Genomic DNA, 22,339 nt, shown 5'->3' with positions numbered 1-22,339 from the left:
CTCCCTGGCCATGGTAGCTGCCTCCTGTCCACATGCAGCACCATGGATGCATCTGCTCCAGAGTGGCCTTACATCTCCGATCTCACTTGCCTGGATCTAGCCTTTTCCTAGTGAGATGGCTCCTTTGAAGCTGCCTATCAGCATCCTGGTGGCTGGACTTAGGAGTCCAGGCCCTTCTGCCGGCAGGCAGGGGCTTTGCCAGTGACTGCTGGTGCCCTCCACAGCCAAGTGCAGAGTGGGAGCCACCACTGTTCTCGCTTTACTTTGAGGTTCTATCCAGATAAGCCATCCCGAGGCTGGAGAAAGATCGTGAGTTTCTAGGAACCGAAAGCCCCCAACCTCACATCCTATTTAACTACGCAAACAGCCTTGTTTTTAAAAGAAGGGAAAAATAGTTGTGGGTTCCCAAATGCTTTTCCCTGGCCCTTCCCCTCTCTCAGGAGGACTCTAGTCACTAAGGTAGAGTAAAGAGAAGCACAGACTGGGATTCCCAGGCCAGGTGGCAGCCCCTGAGGGCCGACTCGCTGGAAGTCATCTCAAGCCCCTCTTGGTTGCAAGAACAGAGTGAAAATGGGAAAAGAATGCTCTACAAATTAAAAATTAGTGGAAAATATGAAGTATGTAATGTTGGTAATTATCAGAGTAAGCAGGTTATTTATACTAAATGTGGAATCCTGGTGTGAATGGTGCCTGATAGCAAATCTAGAAACACTTTCTTCTTGGCAATGGTCATAACTTGTATGGCTATGGGCAGCAAATCTATTCTCTGAAGTCCTATTTAATTTGGGCCCATGTTTATTTTTTAAGGATTTTATTTATTAGAGAGAGAGAGGAGAGGGAGAGTGCACAAGCAAGGAGCAGAGGCAGAGGGAAAAGCAGACTTCCTGCCAAACAGGGAGCCCAACGTGGGACTCCATCCCAGGACCTGAGATCATGACCTGAGCCAAAGGCAGTCGCTTGCCCAGCTGAGCCACCCAGGCGCCCCTGGGCCCATATTTAAATAGATCTGCATCTCCTGAGCATTTGCCAGCTGAGGACAAGTAGGTGCAGAATTATAGATGTGACAGGGATAATAGCCCAGCCTATTGATCATAATACATAATTGTTACAAGATCTGGAAGTCAGGACAAAATCTGATATTCTTCCTTGAGAGTCTGCTCCTTGCTCAGCTCAGTCTACTTTAAAATGGTGGTGGGGTGGGGGGATCCTTCCATCCTTCCTGGTTCCAGGGCCTTTGAGAAAGCTGTGAATGTACTTTGAAGAGTGAATTCAAAAACATCATTTCCTATTTCTATTAATAGAGTAGTAGTCCACGACTTTGGAATCCGTGAAAGACAAAAATGGGTTCGGCATTGCATATTTTGAAGTTTTTGGAAATTGATCCATCTGATTCATTTTTCCAACTGATCTACGAACTACATGATCATTCAGAGACACCACATATCTAGTTAGTAAGGTCTCCAGCTTGCCCGATGAATTCACCAAGGTTTCTTGAGAAATTTTCCATCTTCCTTTTATGCATTTTCATGGGCCTCGGGCAGGAGCCACGCCTGGGAAGAGGGATCCTGTGCCCTTTAGCTTTGCTTCACCTGCTTTTCCCTCTTTCTCCCTACCCCCCCCCCCGCCCCCACCCGATCTCTGGGCTGCTAGATTACCAAGTTGAAGCAACAACTGCAGAGGACAAAGCTGAGCCGCAGTGGGAAAGAGAAGGAGCGGGGCTCCCCACTCCAAGGGGACCATGCGGTACGCGGAGCACTGAGGGTATGTTTCCGCCCCCTCCCCAGGCCGCTCCCCTTGTTGTCACTGGTGGTGGTCCTCGTGTGGGCAGGTTCTCTGGGGCTTCCTGCTGCTGACTGAGCTGGCCACGCTGCACACCCTGTGGCCCCATGGCTGCCCAGGTGGCTTGGGCGCAACCTCAGGCTTGCTGGGTGAGGCTGGAAGGGCTCCTTGTCCTCGCAAATGGCTCTCCCCTCAATCCCCGCACCCCTCTCCGATTGAGTGGCAGTGAGCCTGCAGACTCTAAAAGCCCCTCAGGACCTCTCAAAGTGCTGACTTCCAGAGAAAAGCCCACTGAGCTTTCCCATTGCAGTCTGTCTCTGTCCCCAGATCCCCCTTTACTCGCTTGGTTCTGCTGTGTAGACAGGACATGACTCCCTGTTCAGAACTAGTCACTGGATGGGGCTTTGGGGAGGTGGGGGGGGGGGTCTGTGATCGCTCCATCTGCCTCCTCCTCAGGCGTCCCCTCCCAGCTTTCCCTCAGGGTCACCTGTCCTGCGGCTCAGCCCCTGCCTGCACCGGAGCCTGGAAGGGCTTAACCAAGAGCTGGAGGAGGTGTTTGTGAAGGAGCAGGGTGACGAGGAGCTGTTGCGGGTGAGTGGGGGCGTGCTCTCACTGTGTAACAGCAGAGTCGGGGTGCGGGCCAGTGGGACTCTTGCTTTCTGGTGGCTCCACGCTGCAGCCATGTCCTTGGTGCAGGGCAGACCCCAGCCTGCATGAGGAACACAGATCGAGTTTGTTAGATTCACATGGACTCAGCCACCAGGCCAGCAGAGCCAGCAGTGGGGCTGGGGACACGCTTTTGTGGTGCTGAGTGGAAAGAGAGGGAGCCATGCTGGGTGGAGGGAAGGCTCCCCAGCTAGAAGTAAGGGGCTTCGCATCACTCTTCTGCCAAGGCAATGGCTCCCTGCTCCCTGTGTCCTCATCCCCATTGCCCTCACTGGCCTCAGTTGTCAGTGTCACCACTTCTCCCCCATGTCCACCTAGTGATCTGCATTTATTCTTCATGCCCAGTTGCCCCTGTGCATCCTCCCCCAACCCCCAGCCACCCCCTACCAGGCACAATTATTTGCTGTGTTTTCTGCAGTCTCAGGCACATTTTTATACTGACACAGTATAATCGGAGAATGCCAGTTGGACAGTATTTATATAATTCTAATGGGCACACTCCTTAGTTTATGAGTTACTTGCTAGTTGATTTTTAATTTACGTATATGTAGGATTTTATACCCACCCAGATACCCGCACACAATGTGGTGAGCTGCAGGTACAAGTAGCATTGATGGTTAAGAAGCAGGGAGGGGGTATTTCACTCGTGATGATAATGGGCACACCTGTCCTACAGGGGCTTACGTGGTTAGCGTCCTGGGGGTTTGACCCCTATTGTGCTTCCCACAGGTTCCTGGAGAAGGTCCCTGTTCTCTTGGCCCACAGCCTGCTGTTGGCATCACCTTGATGAAGCAAGACAAATAAACATGCAATTTCAGATTGGGTTGCAAATGCTAGGAGAGAAATAGGGAGGGCTTTCCCTTAAATCAGTGACTTGAGAACGCCAGGTCCAGTTACTGCTGTGTGTTAGGGATAGAGGCCAGAAGAACAGCGAGGGGAGGAGCTTAAGGGTCACTGGTGCTCTGCTGGCCTGAAGAGAGGGGCCTGAGAGTCCTTCCCCACCCTCTTTCCTGGCAGATCCTTGATGTTCCTGATGGCCACCGCGCCCCAGCTCCCCCTCAGAGTGGCAGCTGTGACCACCCCCTCCTCCTCCTGGAGCTTGGCAACCTTGCCAGCTCTCCCTCCGTGCCCCTGGCATCCCCCCAGCCTTCAGGCCAGGCCAGCCGTGAGGAGCACCGGGGTGCAGTCGAGGAGTTGTCATTCATCCCCAATGACAAAGGTAAGCTGAGGGGTCTGGGGCAGCAGGGGGCCCTCCCACCCTTTCCACCTCTAATCAATTTCAAGCTTGGGAGCCCTCCTTGCCTAACCAACTGAAATATCTTCATGGGTCATCTTTATTCTATATGTGATGCCAGTAGTAGCAATGATCTTTTGCATAGATTCTGATTTATAACTTACATAAAGTCTGTGCCTACACTTCTGTTCTCACTGTGACCCAAGCAGTGCCTCTCACCCTCCTGCTTTGGCTAAGGTTCAGCATGCTGAGTAGAAAGCCCATGGGTCTGTCCAGGTGTCCACTGCACACATTACCAGCAACAGGTCTCAAGGTGGTTGTGAAAGATACAAAATAAGCGAATGTGGCCTCTTGCCCCAGGGTCACACTGTTTGACTCGGATTGAAACCCAAGCTTTCCGACTCCAAAATTTCTACCTAGTCCTGTGCCTGGCTCCTTTACAGGAGGATGAGACCCAAGCCCTTCCTCCCCACAATAATGATCCTCCTGTCCTAAAGCATTGTGGCCTGCCTCACCGAATTGGATTCTCATAGAGCCCTGTGAGGTAGGCTGGTCAAGGGCATGATCTCACAATACACAGAGGCAAACAGAGCATAGAGTAATAAGGAATAAATGTGAGATAAATACAGATAAAGTCAATATTTGCAGCCTAGGCAAAGTACATTCGCTGTGTGGAAAGGGAGAGCGATTTTCTCCCATAAGTGGGATTGAGTAAAGACTGCTTCTCTGAGTCAGTACAAGAGCTCTTCCTGGAAGAAGGGATAGCTTTTTAAGACTGTGGAGAGAATGAGGCTGTGGTAGGCTGGCAGAGCAGGGTGGTGCAGTCTTGGAAGAAAGCAGGGAGACAGAAGTTAGGATTTCTGTAAGTCAGACTTAGAATCCCGATTGCAGTCTTCCTCCTGGGAATATAGCATTGCTGTTAGACCTGATTTTCCCACCAATTTAACTGTATTTAAAAAAAACATTTACTTATTTATTTGAGAGATAGAGAGTGGGCATAGGGGGAGAGGGGCAGAAGGAGAGAGAGTCTTAAGCAGACTCCCCACTTAGCACGGAGCCTGATGCAGGGCTCAGTCTCACGACCCTGAGACCATGACCTGAGCCGAAACCAAGAGTCAGACCCAACCGACTGAGCCAGCCAGGTGCCCCTCAACTATATTTTGTTATCCTGCACAAGAGACGGATTTTTGTAAGCTGCCTCAAAGATATTTTAAGGTAGAGCGTGGACAAACAACCTGGCTTAGCATAAGCGCCACCAGCCCTCTCACTGCATGTCCCGGTCTCGCCCCTTTACACTGAAGCCTGAGCCCAGGAAAGCGGGTCAGCTCCACTGGCCTCTGCCTTGCTCTGTTTGCAGCCTCCTCTCCAGGCCGCCCAACCTGCCTGGAGGACAGCAGCCCGTCTCCAGTCCTTGCCTTTGCCGCCTCTCCTCGGCCCAATCACAGCTACGTGTTCAAGCGGGAGCCCCCGGAAGGCTGCGAGAGAGTGCGCGTGTTCGAAGAGGCCACGTGAGTACTTCCCGCGGATGGGACGGGGCGGAGGGTGGGGGCGGGGGCGGGGATCAGGATGAGCCCTGGGCTGTCCCCTCTGAACTGCCCTTCTTCGGTCCTGGACTCTCTCGGCCTGGGGCCGTTGTCAACTTCAGAGATCCGGATTGCACTTTTTCCATGATCAAACTTGTTGACATTACCTACTCTGAGCCCTTCAATCTTTGCTTATCATGATCTCTATGGAAACCTGCTCTCTGCCCACATGCCAGCCACAAGTGCTGCAGGAGCTGGAAAGGAAAGAGATCTGAAACTCGAACCCTTTGTTTCTTCAATTTTTTTCTATCCCTGGGTAAGGTGTGAGTGTGCTAGACAGTAGTCGAGAGAGAGAGAGAGAGAGAGAGAGAATATATACTAGCAGAGATGGGAAGTGTCCCCACTGGAGTGGTGGGGGCACCAAACACAGCTTCCTCATTGCTTCTGAGTCAAGTCTTTACCCTGTGCCTGCAGTGGTTCAAGTGTCATCAACTCCCAGACCTAAATTTCTAGTCCTTACAAGAAAGGACTATGGAATATCCCCAAACCAGGTGGGACAATTCAGAAGCCATTCTGATGATGATTGATCTCTTTACCACAGCCCCCTCCCATGAGCAGAGAGAATCGAGGGCTGAACCTTCCCAAATGCCCACCCGGCCCCCTGTAACAGGTGCCCAAAGAGCTCACTTCCTTCCCCCCACCAGCTTGGTAGTCAGCGAGGCAGATTCTCAGGCAGATTCAGGCCAAATCTCAGATTTGGTCATAGTGTGTGAGCTGAGCTGCAGCTAGGACAGGGTTTGAGCCTTGAGAGCTCTGTTCGTTGCAGATAAGGGAGGGGACAGTCCATGGTACTGGCAGAGGGTTCAGCTAGAAGCCAGAGTGGGAGTTATGGAGAGAACCATGGTCCCCGGGGTTTTTGCTCCCAGCTTTGCTCTTGCCTGGTATAGCTCTCCAAGAAACCTGGCTCCTCAGGGGTGGTATGGAGGCAAAACACCAGCTCCTGCAGCTTCAGCAGACTGGGCTCTTGTGTCTTTCCCCAGTCCATGTTATATTCAAGTAACTGCAACCTGGGATTGCTTGTGGAAATTAGGCTATTGCCTGTCCTGATTCTTCCACAGACTCATGGTGCCAGCAGAGGTCTTAAAGCCATCTCTTCTAGCTCCCTGTCCCTGTGTTAACCCTTTAAGAGAGGTGGTGACTCTTGGGGCACCTGGATGGCTCAGTTGGTGAAGCATCCACTCTTGATTTCAACTCGGGTCATGATCTCAGTGTTGTGGGATCCAGGTCTGTGTCGGGCTTTGAACTCAGCAGGGAGTCTGCTTGAGTTTCTCTCTCCCCCTCTCCCTCTGCCCCTCTCCCTGCTTGTGTATGCATGCTCTGTGTCTCAAATAAATAAATAAACCTTAAAGAGGGGGGTGGCTGACTCACCGATTGCTTTCTAAGATGCCCTGGGAGAGAAATTCTCAGCTCATTGGGGCCTCGTCACTGGATCAACTTTTCCCATTGAGAAGTTCTTATGTTTAGCAATTCCTCTGTCACGTTTCCTTTTCCTAGCTGCTGATCTTATAAGATGGCCTGGATTTCCCAGGGCAGGGAATCAAGCCATTCAGGGTCATGCCGTTTGCCCCCATGTCCTTAAAGTGGTGCTTGGTTTCCTGGGTAACCTTCCCCATGTGTGCATGCACACACTGAGAGCAGTCCCCTCTCCTGCCCATTTTCCACTGTCCATAAGGTGGGATTCTCGTAAAGCCTTCTTGGTCAGGTGAGATCCTGCTGCCCAGGCCTTCCCAAATACACCCAGCACATGGATCTTCACCTCTTCTTCACCTATCGCTCTCTGCTCACCCCTGCCCTCCTTGTGTCTCGCTCATCTTCCTCGGTTTGAAATTTTTTTAGAATTCTATAATTAAAGTGGTCATCAATTTACCATACTATATGCTAAGTTCATCTTTCTGTCTATATAGTAAAGAGGAAGGCAGTCAAGGGATCTGCTGGCAACAGAGCTTCACCATCGTACCACACATTTGCCTTCTTCCCGCAACCCTCACAACCAGCAGCTTCTCAGCTGCTTCCCCCTCAAAGCATGGCCGAATCTTCTTTATCATAAGGATCCCTTACTCTACCTGACGTCACTCCTTTTATCCTTCCATTTCTTCCACATGATCAGAAGGGTGGGGATGGTTCTTTCCACATGAAAGGTAAGGCAGGTGGGTTGAGACCACAGGGTGAGTTAGAGCCCAGACCTCCTAATAAGGTCTGCCTGCCTTCTCTCAATGGTTGTTACCCTTGTGTCTCAGCAAGGCCTTTGAAAAATCACACCTTTCAAATGTGTTCAAGAATGAGACTCCTGAAGTTGGTAGATTTTAATGGGGGAAACACCCCCCCCCCCCCCAGGGGGCATTTGGCAATATTAGGAAACTTTTTTGGTTGTTACAACATCCAGGGTGCACAGGTGCTCCTGGCTTCTAGTGTGTAGGGGACCAGGGATGCTCTTAAGCATCCTACGATGCACAGGACAGCTCCCCACAACCAAGAATCATCCAGCTCAAGATGTCAATAGGGTTGATACTGAGAAACCCTGCTTTAGGCTACACAGTCTTAGAAAATAATGTTGCCTGGTCTCTGTTTCTAGGCAAGCTGTCTGCCCCCCAAACGCTGTTTACTGATGACATACCTCCAATTAAAAGATCCCTTGACTCCTCTTTTAAAAGTCACATTGTGGGATCCCTGGGTGGCGCAGCGGTTTAGTGCCTGCCTTTGGCCCACGGCGCGATCCTGGAGACCCAGGATCGAATCCCACGTCAGGCTCCCGGTGTATGGAGCCTGCTTCTCCCTCTGCCTATGTCTTTGCCTTTCTCTCTCTGTGTGTGTGACTATCATAAATAAATTAAAAAAAAAATCAAGTCTTACAATTTATAAAAAAAAAATTAATAAAATAAAATAAAATAAAATAAAATAAAATAAAATAAAATAAAATAAAATAAAAGTCACATTGTCAGGAATCTTCCTTCCTGCCTACCTTCAGGTCCTCCTGTTTCTAGCTGAGGTAGATTTCCCGTTGTTTAGCCATATTCCAAATAAATGGGTTGCTGGAGGCCTAAAGGCTTGTCAAGGCTCAGTCACCTGTCATTTTTTTGGTAGAGTCACCATCCTATTCAAACAGAGACCCAGCTCCTTTGTCCCCTGATGCTGTGATGTCTCCCATCCCTTCTCACTGGCTCTTTCTCTACGTGTGTGTGTGTGTGTCTATGTTTTTCTCTCACCATTCTCCAGGTCCCCAGGCCCTGACCTGGCCTTCCTGACTTCCTGTCCTGACAAGAACAAAGTCCATTTCAACCCGACCGGCTCGGCCTTCTGCCCCGTCAGCTTGATGAAGCCTCTCTTCCCCAGCATGGGCTTCATTTTCCGTAACTGCCCCTCAAGCCCGGGGTCCCCCCTGCCGCCCCCCAGCCCCAGGCCACCGCCTCGGAAGGATCCAGAGGCCTCCAAAGCCTCCTCGCTGCCGTTTGAGCCATGGCAGCGCACTCCGCCATCAGAAGAGCCCGTGCTCTTCCAGAGTTCCCTGGTGGTCTGAGGGCCCCAACCCTACCACTTCACCATGGAGACCAGTGCCTTGGTGGCAGGCCCCTCCCCAGCTCCCCTGAGGTTGGGGACAAAGGAGCCCTTCCCTCTCGGCCTTCGAGCACTTTCATTTATTGTGTCAAAGCCCCGGGTCCTCTTTCTGATGGACACCGGTCCCTCCGGATGTGAGGGGACCTGCCTTCTCCACTAGCAGCTGGGCAACTCACAAGTCACACCTGTGTTCTTGCCGCCTCTCTCACTTGGTGGAAAATTCACCCAGAAGGTCTTGGGTCCCCCACCTCTGGGTGTGAGTCCAAAGGACTATATCTGGGCCCCTTGACCTTGTCATGGAACAAGCTGGCCATGATCAAAGGAGAGGGGACACCACAGATTTCCTTCCCTCTCCTCCACAGACATGGAAGAGGAGACCTGAAGATAGATACCCCCGTCCTCCCGGCCCCCATCCCCATGCCTCCCTCTGATTGGAGGAGCTGACCAAAGCAGCCCTAAAGGGCCATAACACTTGACCAATCCAGCTGCTGGCAGAGGGGGGAACCAAGCGTTTTCCCAAGTGGCATTCTCATCTCGCTTTCACCCTAAGATTGTCTTAAGCAGCAGCCCAGCTTGCCCAGCCCCTGGTGGGTGGTGGGGGAGAAGGAGAGCTGGCATTCCTCTAGGTGGCAAGCGGCGACTCTACACCCTCCACCTGCCCCAGGACTGGGTTGGATTAGAAAAATGCCTATTTTTCTTGTATCGATGTAGAAACTCTATTTTCTCCCAAAGACACTATTTTTGCAGCTGTTTGAAGTTTGTATATTTTCCGTACTGCAGAGCTTACACAAAATTGAAGAAGAATGTTAATGTTCAAGTTTTCTTATCCTGTGTTTAGAAGTTGTTTTTTGCAGATCTTGGTGTTAATAGACCAAATAAATAAGTATTCCCAGCAGCTTGAGGTTCTGTTAAATGTTTTTTTTGGGGGGGGGCGGTGGAGAATGGGATGGAGATTGAGGGTTACTATATTGATCGCTTCATCCACGTAATGATGTGGATGTGGGTGTTGTATGGATGCCCAGAGTTTCTGTCCTCAGGTCATGAGGCTTGGATTCTTTAGATGGACATCTAAGCAGTAGGTCCATGGAGAGGCTGTCCAGAATGAATAGCATGGTGGAGGTGGGGTGAAGGAGTCAGTGGGGAAGTCACTTATTCTGGGTGAGTCTGGCAAAGCTCCCTAGGGAGAATGGGTTTGAGAGAGGAAGTGAGGGTGACCAAGTCTGACATTGTGGGTGCTCCTTGCACTGGCAAGGGGAACAAACCAGGGAATGGTGGTTGGGTTGCATCTCTTGGCACAGGGTTAGGGAAGCTTTAGCTCTTCTGGAGTATTCTATCTCATGAGTACCCATAGCACAGAGGGGTTTGCAGCCTCTCAGCTTTTTTTTTTTTATTTTATTTTTTAAGATTTTATTTATTCATGAGAGACACACAGAGAGCAAAAGGCAGAGACATAGACACAGGCAGAGGGAGAAGCAGGCTCCATGCAGGGAGCCTGATGCCGGACTCGATCCTGGGTCTCCAGGATCACACCCTGGGCTGAAGGTGGCGCTAAACTGCTGGGCCACCCAGGGATCCTGGCCTCTCAGCTTTATAGAACTGCACCTGATAAAAGCTCAGAGGCTTTGGGGGGCCGGGGGGGGGGGGGATGCGAATGACCATCCCAACATTCTGATGGTGCTTTATGATTTACAAACATTTTCACTGGACATATTATCCCCAGTGTATGGGTGAAAAGTTGACTACCCCAAGGGAAGTCATAATAACTACCATTGTATCTATGTCCTAAGACCTCAAGACAAACTCCCAAAGGCGGCTATGCCAACTATCATTCTTTGGCTTGGTAAGCATCAGATCGTGTCATAGCACTTGGCATAAAATGTTACCGAAATACCACCACAACCCAATGAGAGAAATGTGATCAATCCCACTGTACTAAATGAGAGGACAGAAAAGATTGTATAACTTTACTCCAAAGACAGATGCAAAGTTGGGGAGCTAAGATGAAGCAGATCATTTGAATCCGGTGCCCATGCTTCTAACTACAGCGCTCTCCCGCTTGTTATTTTCCCACCGATTTCTGATGAGGAGACTTGACTCAGAGGTCAAGAGAATTGTTTGTGAAGTCCCAGTGGGTGAAGCCGGTGAGCTGGGACTGGAACCCAGGTCTCTCACTCCAGCTATTGTTTGGGCCCTGGAATCACAGGCTGGCTTGTGAATAAGCCACTGGGCAAGACAGCAAATGTGAGGGGCCCCCCACCTCCACTGATAGAAAGGAGACCCGGGTTTGAGGACAGACCCTGTCTGCTATTTCTTACCCCTCCCCCTGAAAGATGTTTGGCCTACCCCCAAAGCCTCAGTGAGTCAGGCCTGGAGTGATGGGTGTGGTGCTGCCCCGAGTTTCCTTCCTTTGGCGGAGGCTGTGCCAAAGGACGGGGCTCTCAGAAGCAGAGAAGGAGCCTCTACCCAGATAGCAGCCCAGAGTCCATTGGCTAAGTGGGGCTTGGGGGTTGTAGTGCAATGTCCTGGGGTCTTGCCCTAGCCCTTGGTGCTAGCAGGTAGCAGGTGAGGAGGCCCAGCCTCGAATGAGAGAGGGGTAAAAAGAGAGGTGATGAATGGGAAATTTCGAACCTGGAGGGCCACTGGAGGGTTGTGTTCCATCATTGGTGAGGTGTAAGGCCCCAGGAGAAGATCCACTTCGGTAAGCTTCCATTTCCACTTACAGGATGTGAGAAAATAAGATCAGAGTTGGGGAAAGTGTAATGACTAATGATAGCTTAAGCTTGCTCACAGCACACTTGACAGTTTATGAAACACTTTCACAAATCTCAGCTCATGTGATCCTCGGAACAGTGAAGAGGCGACAAGGTGGCTTTTGCTAATTATCTATCCCTAGTTTCCAGGCTGGGAAAACTGTGGCTCGGAAGGTAGGCGACACGCGTAGGTGACCCCCTTGGAAGCCTAGTGATGCGCCCTTGGAAGGAGGCCTTGAACACTCTGGCAGAAGGTGAGACGCTGACGCGGGGCAGCAGCTAGGGGGCGCTGAGGTTCCACTGAGACTTCCCGGCGTTAGGACCCAGCGGAAGCCTGACCGCCGACTGGGGAAGAGATCGTGGGATTAGCCCAGCCGGCCGCACCTCCTCCCCGCTCACCTGTCCGTCTCCGCAAAGCGCAGCCAATGGGTGAGCTCCACATCCTCATACGTCATCATTCCTCGCCTGCGTAGCTCCTAGGCCGCCCCGCCGAGTTCCGGGTCGCAGCTGTCCTCGGAATTGCCTGATCGGAAGAACCCGAGGGTACGGAATTGGTGCCCGAGCGGCTGACTCCCTTGGTCAGCAGGGACGAAACTAAGGTCCCAGGGCGGATCTCCTTTACTTGGGGACGGCTTCTGGGTCCCAAGGCGTCTCCCCCCGCGGAGGCCCTGAGCTGGCAGCTCTGGCGGTGGCTGCTGGGGCCTACTGCGCGGCGGTCTCATGCAGCTCCTATGAGGCCCCTGTCGCCGGTCGGCGATGTCCGGCTGGAGCTGTCGCCGCCGCCGCCGCTGCCGCTGCCGCTGCCGGCTGTGAGCGGGTCTCCGGTCGGGTCGTCCGGGCGTCTCATGGCCGCTAGCAGCTCCCTGGTGCCCGACCGGCTGCGCCTGCCGCTCTGCTTCCTCGGCGTCTTTGTCTGCTATTTCTACTATGGGATCCTGCAGGAAAAGATGTGAGCGGATTCCTGGGGCCGGAGCGCAGACCTGTCCCCCCGCCCCCGGCCCGGGCGTTCCCTCTTGCCCGCGCCCTCCCAGCACCCCCACACCTTTGCCGCCGCGGCAGAGCCTGCTCACATTTCCAAAATGCGAAAGTTGGTCTCCGGATTCTCGGGACCTGGCTATTTTTCTTCCCTTGTTTTTCTCCCTGTTGGTTCCAAGGGCTTGGGTTTTACAGGGTGAGCAGTCTCCCCACCCCCACCGAGTTTCCGTGCCTGTGCCACCTTCTCTTTGGGACTTCCGATGTTTGCAGACAGCGGGACGTTCCGACGTTTGGTTCTTTTGCCTTTGGCCTTACTGCTGTAGCCCAAATTCTTTCATCTGCTATTTGGGGGTACCTCGTTCCACCGTCTGTTTTTCCACATTTCCTCTAGCTCCATCCTTTACGGATATTCTTTCCCAAGGCTCCGAGATCAGCAGACTGGGATGTCTGCTTTCTAGATCCAATAAAAATCAGCCCCCCTTTTGTGAACGAGGCCAGTGAACCTTACCAAACTGTCCCGTCGTCCGAAGAAGCAAGATCATTTTAAAGCTGTCAGTGACTAGACATACTAGATGGCCCCGAACGAAAATATACTAATTCTTCTCCCTTTTTTTCTTATCATTTCATTCTTAGAACAAGAGGAAAGTATGGGGAGGGAGCCAAGCAGGAAACATTCACTTTTGCCTTAACTTTGGTGTTCATCCAGTGTGTGATCAATGCTGTGTTTGCCAAGATCTGTGAGTACCTATGTAGTAAATCTGTTGTGTGCCCCCCTCCCTGTCCACCTCTGAGGTCTTACTCTCAACATTCCCACCGTCCTTAGGACGTTCTCTGTTCAGTCGACAAAACCAATGGGTTTGGAATGGGGCAAAACCCTATTTCCTTAAATTAGACCAACTTCTGAGTCAGAAATGTGCAGAGAATGGGTCTTCTGTGTTCCAGATCCCCACTGGGAATACTTAATTTTTTTTTTCTTCTTCCCTTTGAGTTTCCTTTATGTGCACGCTTCAAACATGTTTTGAGCTTCTCTCTTTGTTCCCTGGGAGCTACAGCAGAGCTAACTCGTCCCTTGAACTGAATGAGCCCCCATTTCTGCTCTGCATGTGGTCTTGTGCTTGGTGTAGATGAGACTGGAGAGTTGAATAATCTTCAGAGGTTTTTCCAGTCTAAGAGGACAGAAATATCTTATGCTTCTCGTCTTATTTGACATATTCCTTTCATGTGGCTTCAACTTTCGCTCAGTGGCCCATCCTGGGCCCACCAGGTTTCTCTTATATGTTTTTTTATCTTTTTCCAGTGATCCAGTTTTTTGACACTGCCAGGGTGGATCGTACTCGGAGCTGGCTCTATGCTGCCTGTTCTGTCTCCTATCTGGGTGCCATGGTCTCTAGCAACTCAGCACTACAGTTTGTCAACTATCCAACTCAGGTGAAACCTCAGGGTGTGACATGGGTTGGCTCAGAAGTTGTTTGATAAGAACTAAGAATTCCTCGCTCAGGTCTGTGACTTAAAAGAGAATGTGGTGGAGAAATTCAGAGAGCAAAGAACTGCAGATCTGAAGCATAGTGGTGGTGGGTTGCCCACAATAGGCTGTGGTTTCTGGTGCAGGCCCCACAATTACTCATCTTAGCATAGCACCTACCACAGTGCCTGGCACATCACAGAGGCTCAGATATTATTTGCTGAATTTCATTTCAGGTCCTTGGTAAATCCTGCAAGCCAATCCCAGGTAAGCAGAAGATGATCTCTCCCTCTACCATCGTCACCCTTCCTGGAGTAGGCTCTCTGTTCCTCTCCCAGAGCTGTGTATCCCTGTGGAGTGGTTATGCCAGCCCAGCTATCTCCAGTGCCGTCCCTTTGTCCTTTTCTCCTGTCATCCTGTCATTTCTATATCACTTCCGATGGTATTGGGTATGCATGGGCTGGAAGCTAGAGGCTTACCTAGTGTTTCACATGCCAGTCATTTTGGTGTCTTGTGTGCTTACATTGTCATTAGACATCCTAAGTTGCATTTTGATCATCAGTTTCTTTCTCTCAATCTCTCACACGTTCACTGTCCCCACCCTTGCCCCCGTTCCTTCTTAGATCTTTCACCTTTGTTCTCTGCCTTTTCCCTGCCTTATATCCTTTGTTCACCCTGTTGCTCAATCGTCTGTATCTAGGTGCCAGCCTTGTGCCTTCCTCTTAGCCTCTGCAGGCCTTCCTTCTCAGACATTGTTTTCTCCCGGGAGTCTCTTCTTGGCTCCTAAGAGGACAGTGTTGGGCTCATCAATGCCTGTGGGTACCCGAATTTTCCACTGTTTCTTCCCTGTAGTCATGCTCCTTGGAGTTACCCTCTTGAAGAAGAAGTACCCAATGGCCAAGTACCTGTGTGTGTTGCTAATTGTGGCTGGAGTGGCCCTTTTCATGTACAAACCCAAGAAAGTAGTTGGGATGGAAGAACACACAGTTGGCTACGGAGAGCTGCTTCTGGTATGTGATCCTGGTGGGAAAGGCAGCCTTTTCCAGTAATCACAACCAAGGAGCATCCCACCTGGGCATGTAAAAGGCCGGTTATATGTCAAGAGAGATTGTGTTGCTCCTTGCCCCCATTTCTGGTCTTTGTCTCTTGCTGCGTGGCCCCTGGCTCTGCTAAGGCCATAGTGGGAAGCCCGAAATATTTAACAACAGCTCAGCTCTCCTGGGGAAGTGATGACTCTGAGGCCTGCAGTTAAATGCTAGTGTGAGGCCAGAGAGACCTGAGAACAAATAGGGAAGGAATAGCGTGTCTCTCATTGTGGCTTTCTGAGAAACCTGGAAGCCAGGAGTTTAAAATAATACTATAGTAGCTCTTGCTTACTTTGGATTAGGTATTGTTCCCAGTGGTTCACCTATTCGTTGGTTAATTTTTACAAGAGAAACCTTATAACGTATAAAATACTATCTCCATTTTACTTGTAAAGACACTGAGATACTAAAGTACTATTTCCCTTTTCATTGTGAAGACACTGAGATACAGAGAGATTAAGTCACTTGTCATGGTCACATGGCTATTAATGGCAGAGGTAGTGGCTAACTTTGCCCAGGCTTCTAATCCTGGTAGTGTGACCACAGAATCCAGTCTGGATTACTACTCCAAGCCAGGAGCCTAACAGGCCAGGACTACATTTCCTTTCTCTACCATAATGGGAAAATATATGGCTCACCACAATGAGTTTCAGGCCCCTGCACGTGAGGCTTCATGGCACTACGTTAGGAAGTGCTAGGCTTCCCATCCCACTCTGATTACATTAGGACTCTGTGGGTCAGATAGCTTTCTTTTCTAGTGCCTGGGTGGGGCAGGAGGCAGTGATCATGATCTCTCTTGACCCTTCACCCATGACCAAATGGTAGCATTTTGTTCTGAGGACCCTGTCTTAAGACAGCAGCTTTGTGAGGAGTCTCAGAGAAGTGAGTCCTATGTCCTGGGTTAGGGAGGGGCCCTGGTGGCCTCTTCACTGCTGGGTACATTCTCTCTTTTCAGTTATTATCTCTGACGCTGGATGGACTGACAGGCGTTTCCCAGGACCACATGCGGGCTCATTACCAAACAGGCTCCAACCACATGATGTTGAATATCAACCTTTGGTCGACATTATTGCTGGGAGCTGGTAAGGAGTGGTTCTGCTATTCTTTCTGTGTATCACCAGGGGGCAGACTGCCCCCCTCCAGTTGATCCCTAGCTCAGATGGTGGTTGCTAATTTTGCCAGGCCAAAGGCCTGTTTCAGCTCTAAGATGCCCCTCTGTCCAAACCCCTGCCAAACCTTCCTGGAGAAACCTTTCTTGGTGGGTTCTGCTTGCTTCTCATGACTGGCACAATCATGGTTAGACCTGTGCCAGCTACCGTGGGAGGACACGTGGTAGTGGGTCACAGAAGGACCTTGGGAGAACTTCCCTTCTGAGAGAGATGAGATATTGGTATACAAATGTAGTTCGAATATGAGTGCATTTGCTTTTAAATCGGTGTTTCCTAACCTTTTTTCAAATCTGGACACATGTGGGAAGTATCTTTTGAATAGCACAGTAGGGTTAACAGAGGAGACTGCTGATGGCTGGAGGTGACCAGTGCTTGGAGTTGCCTTAGGCTGGAGATGTGTGTATCTCCCCAACATCTGACATTCTCTGCTTCCAGTGACTTTGGCAGAAATAACGAATTGACTCTCAAGCCTCTCTTAGAAGAGTCTTTAGTTAGTTTTCTCTAATCAGGAAACTAGGAATAGGATGCCTGGTGGGGCAGTTTGAACTCAGTTCCTGCACTTCCCACACCTGGCTCTCCTGCAGAGTACTTTGCTGGGCTATGTACAAACACATGTGCTGGCACAGGCACACAAGGTGTGCCATTCATCTTTGGCATTTCTCCCCAGGAATCCTGTTCACTGGGGAGCTCTGGGAGTTCTTGAGCTTTGCCGAAAGGTACCCCAACATCATCTATAACATTCTGCTCTTTGGTCTGACCAGTGCCCTGGGTCAGGTGAGTACCTCGAGATGGGGTGGCTTGGCTCCTCAAGAGACACTGACCTGGCTGGGAGAAGGGGTGGCAAGGCGAGCCCTGATGTCCTAGCGCAGACTTTAGATTTTGGGGTGGATCCCCAGGGCCAGCCTGATCTTGTTTTCTCGGTCTCTCTAGAGCTTCATCTTCATGACAGTTGTGTATTTTGGCCCCCTGACCTGCTCCATCATCACCACAACTCGAAAGTTCTTCACTATTTTGGCCTCTGTGATCCTCTTCGCCAATCCCATCAGCCCCTTGCAGTGGGTGGGCACCGTGCTTGTGTTCTTGGGTAAGTTTTCTGCAGAACATCTCCAGGCACGTGAAGCAATAGTCACAGAGCTTTATTTCTTTTTATTCTAATTAATTAATTTTTTTGAGAGGGGGGGAGTGGGGAGCAGGAGAAGGAGAAAGAGAATCCTATGCAGCCTCCCGACTTCACGCATAGCCCGATGCTGAGCTTGATCTCATGACCTGAGCCAAAATCAAGAGTCCGACACTTAACTGACTGAGCCCCCCAGGCAGCCTGTGATTGATTTAAAATGATACTTTTTTCCTGAGATTATATTTATGAAATTAATTTAGTTATTTTATTTTTAAGGTTTATATTTATTTATTCATGAGAGACACAGAGAGGAGGGGGAGGCTGGGCAGAGACACAGGCAGAGGGAGAAGCAGGCTCCATGCAGGGAGCCTGACATGGGACTCGATCCTGGGTCTCCAGGATCAGGCCCTGGGCTAAAGGCGTCGCTTAAACCGCTGAGCCACCTGGGCTGCCTGATTTAGTTATTTTAGAGAAAGTGTTTTTAAAAGAGAAAAAGAAGGGACACCTAGGGGGTTCAGCAGTTGAGTGTCTGCCTTTGGCTTAGGGCGTGATCTCAGAGTTCCAGGATCAAGTCCCACATTGGGCTCCCTACAGGGATCATGCTTCTCCCTCTGCCTGGGTCTCTGTTTTCACTTTCTGTATCTCTCATGAATAAATAAATAAAATCTTCAAAAATAAATGAAAGGAAATATTGCCTCTAATGCACCCTTCCTAATGAGCATTTCATTTTAGTGATTTTCCTCCAGTGACTTAGGTTCCTCAGACACTGAACAGGATAAAACTATTATAGTTAGATTTGTGCTGCTGTGGATGAGCTAAGAGAACTAGCTAAAAAGTTTTGACATTTTTTCTTCTAGTTTCACTGTACTTTATTATTTATATGTAATTGCCTGAATCTTGGTGATTTTTTTCATTTGATGCAATACTTTTTCTCTGAGTGAGTTCTATAAAACCAGTATTTGGAGTTAGTTTTATTTAAAGCTCCAATTTTGGAGAATCAAAGCTGACCTTCCCTCCCCCACTCCCCCTCAGAATCATTGGTGGGTTTCATTTCTCCTCATAAACCTAAGCCCATCTTCTCCCTTTCCATAGGTCTCGGTCTCGATGCCAAGTTTGGGAAAGGAGCCAAGAAGACATCCCACTAGGAAGAGAGAGACTACCTCCACTTCGAGAATATTTAAGTTATTGTCTCAAATATGGACATCTCTTGGGCAAATGGACACAATAGGGATAAAGGACTGGGTTCCAGTCTGTTTTTGTTTTTTTGTGGGGTTTTTTTTGTTGTTGTTTTTTAAGAAAAGGAAACAAAAATCACATATTCTTTAAAAAGTGCTTGGATTTTAACAAGACAGAGTTGCCAGTTTCTGTACTAGATGACCTGGAGCCCAGCCTAAGGCAAACAGAGAAGAGAGAGGAAAGAGGCAGAGCTTGATACTCTTTGCCCAAGCTCCCTCTCGGATGTGGGTAACCTGGCTGGGTGGCTAATCCCTCCCCACCTCCCCCGCCACGAGCCCAGGCATTGTAGGGAGAAGCTTTAATAGATTTGCAGTTGGGCTTGTGGCCTCAGTTCCCACAGGTGGAGGTCCAAATCTGCCAGGACAGGTGGCTGGCTGCTGAGCCAGAGAATGTAAAAATCACTGTATCTCTTCAAGCTCTGGTGGGCAAATATTTCTTTAAAAACTCCAGATACAGTCTTTCCTCAAGAAACCTCCCTTGAGGTTGGGGGAAATGAGCCCAGAGCCTCCAAGTCTGCTGTGCTTTCACATTTCCCAACGGCCTCCTCTTCAGCCAGAGCTCCAGCAAGCTCAGAGTGGAGACCCAGTTGTATATATCATGAACAGCTTGGGAAGGTCAGTTCCCTCCCTCCATCCCTGCATCTGTTCTCAGTCCATGCAGTCCCCTCCTGGGGAGGCTGTATTAATCCTATTCCCTTGTCCCCTTCAGCTGCTAAAGCATTGCAGTCCTCTGCTGTCATGGCTGTGCCAAGGTGTCCCCAGGCCAGCTTCTGCCTGTTGAAAGGGATGCTGGGGGAAGGCATGGTGGCTGGGTGCTGGCACAGAGCCTCTGTCAAGTTTCCTGGGTGGCATCGGGGGGGAAAAGGCGGAGCATGGAGCAGAGCCACCTGCCCACAGCCGCCTTCAGAGCTGGAAATCGCAATCCTCCATGGACCAAACTTTACACATGAAAGTGCATTTCCACCAGCTGCAACTTGCACTCCATCTGTTCAGCAGCCCCAGCCCCTTGGCTCTCCAGCTGGGAGCCCAGCCTCCTTCCTGAGCGGCTGCCTCGCCATCCCTCCCCAGGCTTTCAAGCCAGCCTCACTTGCACTCGTTTTGCTCTCTAGGGCCTCTGGTGTTGCTGCAGCCTGCCCCCAAGGCCCCCACTCTTTTCGAACTCCTCCTTGAGAGAAGAGGCTTTAAGTACATCTGACTGGACTTCCTTCCTTCTCCACCCCTTTCCCCTTTCTGTTTTTTATATCCCAAAGTTTGCAGCAATTAGCTCCTTCTCTTCTGGACTGATAGTTCTTCCAAACTGTCTTCTGTGGATTGGATAGGAGGTTAGAGGGTGTGACCAGTGCTGGAGACAGGCCTGCTCTCCTGGCCATCGGACGATCGCATCCACCTCACCCTTCCCAAGGAACTGTCTCAGAGGTGCCTAATTGTAGGCACCAAGAGCAAGACAAAATCTTCAACAGCCCAGCATCGCTGTCACCTGATAGCAGAGCTAGTATATCCTACCTACTGTGTGCTGAGAGCCTGGCACTGGTGTATCTGTCCACCCCCGTCTGCCCACCTAACCCATCCCTCCTGTGTGCCTTGTACTGTGAACTTGCTGGGAGTTCAAAGCTAACTAGGACCAGTACTTCCCCTCTGGGGGGTTCATAGTCTAAGAGGGAGACAGGTAAACAAATCATTGCATCTCAGATGCGCAGAGCTAACAACCAAGTGTCTGGGCAAGGCGAGGCTTGAGCTGGAGCGTGTGGGAAGATGAAAGGAGGAGGAAGTGGAGCCAAGTGGGAAATGGGCTTTTCAACTGCCTGGCTCCCCCCCCCCCCCCCCCCCCCCCCCACACACACACCATGCTCTTGCCCTCAGTCAGGTCAAATGAGAGCAGTGGCTCTGCACTGAGGCAGTTGTTCAGCTCAAATGGGGGACAGGTGAAGATGTGGCATGAGCTGCCAGTATGTTCACGTGGCACACTTACCTATAGGATCTCAGGAACCGAGTGTGCCAAGTTAGACCGCGGTGTATTGTCCGCGGTGCTCTGTCATGGCATAAGGGCTGATAAATGTGAAATACCAGGCAAGTCCCAACAGAAGTAGTGATCGCTAACCCTGGGCGGCCCAATGCCTCCGGTTTCTTAAGATCAAAGGACTTTTCATCTGTAGTTAATTCTCAGCTATGTGTACAAGGGAAGGAGCCGGCACACAAGTTTCCCCAAACACTATGTTTTTAGTTAGGGGTGTACTGTATTTAATGCCTATTTTGGTCACACCATCAGGTCAACCTCCTGAGCTGTTGGTCTCAGGCTTGTGGTAAAGCAGTTTGTCCATATCCTGGACCCCTAGCAGCCTCGTGTAAGGGGAGTGGCCCACCAGTGTGATTTGGAGTAAAAACGTGGCGAAAGCTATTCAGGAATTAAATATTAAAAGAAAGAAAGAGTCTACTTGTAATTCCTATCCCTTTCAAAACATTTCCTGTATCTTTCAGGTGACACATTGAGGAATCAATGCCCTTTAACACCCTCGCAAGGAGGGCGGAGCAAGCACCTGTCCCTTGCAGAAATGGAAAAACAAGTTAGGGAAGGTTAAGTGACCTGCGGTAGGTCCTTGGGTATGTGCAGAAGAGATTCACTAGAACGCAGGGTTCCTGGAGTCCTAGTTACACCTTGGACTGTGCCCTCAGGCGGGGAGAAGCAAAGCTCCTCAGGAGGCCCACTGCCTGTGCTGTCTGCTCCCTCTTGTCAGTGGAACAGTTTGCACATTTTATGAGTGGTGGTGCTGGTCACTTTCTCCAGATGCCGTGGCAGAGAAATTATCCTGGGTCTCTGCGGGATCATTCAACCCTTCCCACTGAAAACACACCAGCTGTCTTCAGGAGCCACAGTCTCATATCTATTGAACTCCCTTCCCAAAGCTCTTTAGTTCCTGAAAATTTGTCCTTACAACACTCCTGGCGGGAGAGCCTAGGCCAGGACAAGTCTCCCCACATTTGGGATAGGGAGACTGAAACCCACCAAAGTGGATCAGCTGAAGTTCCATGGCTGTGGGAAGACAGGGCCCAGAAGTGAATCTTCACTTACCCCATGTCAGAAAGTCAGCAAGCTAAGCCACTGGTTCCCAGCAATTAAGATTTCCTGGTCCAGTAGAATTTCCAAATAATTGGGGGGGGGGGGTGGCTTTTTATTACTTTTTTTAAGTAAGGACATTAAAAAAAAAAACCAACCTATTACCAATATGGCTTACAACAAAACATTTTAACTCCAAAAAATTTTAGGAAGAGCTCTCCACCTCAAAATAAAGCACCCTTCTTCCAAAGAAATTATAGTTTAAATCACACCACAATGTAGATGAGGTAATTTTTTAATTACAGAAAATGTTCAACATAAAATGTTATTCCATGATAATGCATTGTAGGCTGTATCCTTATGATTGCTCGCTCAATACAACTTGGTCCACCAACACTGGAATGTCACATAAACATGCTGACAAAGATGGAAGCACCCTGCAATGAGGTCTCACATCATTTAGAACATTCTGAGGGAGTGTGTAAACAACATCCCCCTCACCTGGGCCACTTCTGTGTTCGCTCTATAGGGTTAGAAGGAGAGCAGGCCATGGGGGTCAGAGAGCTTTCCAGTAAGGGCTGTAGGAGGGAGACTTAGAGATCTGGAGCACCCTGCTCCAAGATCTACTCCCAAAATGTTCCAGCCGTGGCTTTGATCACCTAGCTCAGAGCGGCCAGATT

The 22,339-nt window shown here is 50.1% G+C and overlaps 2 protein-coding genes and 1 long non-coding RNA gene across 4 annotated transcripts in view; 2 read left to right on the top strand and 1 right to left on the bottom strand.

Moving 5' to 3' along the window:
- The window catches only part of FAM117A (family with sequence similarity 117 member A), a 42,909-nt gene extending 33,200 nt beyond the window's left edge, over positions 1-9,709 (top strand). For both annotated transcript variants that reach the window (XM_038547630.1, XM_038547631.1), the window contains exons 4-8: positions 1,651-1,761; positions 2,236-2,370; positions 3,463-3,664; positions 5,037-5,187; positions 8,476-9,709. In XM_038547630.1, the coding sequence (XP_038403558.1) occupies positions 1,651-1,761; positions 2,236-2,370; positions 3,463-3,664; positions 5,037-5,187; positions 8,476-8,776 (900 nt within the window). In that variant the 3' untranslated portion in view covers positions 8,777-9,709. The remainder of the gene's footprint in view (positions 1-1,650; positions 1,762-2,235; positions 2,371-3,462; positions 3,665-5,036; positions 5,188-8,475) is intronic.
- LOC111097374 lies at positions 1,643-4,309 on the bottom strand. The gene is made up of 3 exons (XR_005364471.1): positions 3,844-4,309; positions 3,130-3,227; positions 1,643-2,488 (listed from the first exon to the last, which is right to left on the bottom strand). It is a non-coding gene; the product is annotated as an uncharacterized LOC111097374 (long non-coding RNA).
- A 2,425-nt stretch (positions 9,710-12,134) lies between the features above and the next one.
- On the top strand, positions 12,135-21,031 carry SLC35B1 (solute carrier family 35 member B1). Its single transcript, XM_038547632.1, has 9 exons — positions 12,135-12,513; positions 13,173-13,276; positions 13,837-13,967; positions 14,238-14,268; positions 14,854-15,011; positions 16,042-16,168; positions 16,923-17,029; positions 17,186-17,339; positions 18,465-21,031. Exons 1-9 carry the CDS (start codon positions 12,296-12,298, stop codon positions 18,515-18,517), a joined length of 1,083 nt encoding a protein of 360 aa, XP_038403560.1. The 5' UTR covers positions 12,135-12,295; the 3' UTR covers positions 18,518-21,031.
- The last annotated feature ends 1,308 nt before the right edge of the window (positions 21,032-22,339 follow it).

The sequence above is a fragment of the Canis lupus genome, chromosome 9, assembly GCF_011100685.1.
Source record: "Canis lupus familiaris isolate Mischka breed German Shepherd chromosome 9, alternate assembly UU_Cfam_GSD_1.0, whole genome shotgun sequence".
NCBI lineage: Eukaryota > Metazoa > Chordata > Mammalia > Carnivora > Canidae > Canis > Canis lupus.
The sequence above is the reverse complement of the archived record's forward strand: the minus strand, read 5'-3'. Positions and strand labels throughout refer to the sequence as shown.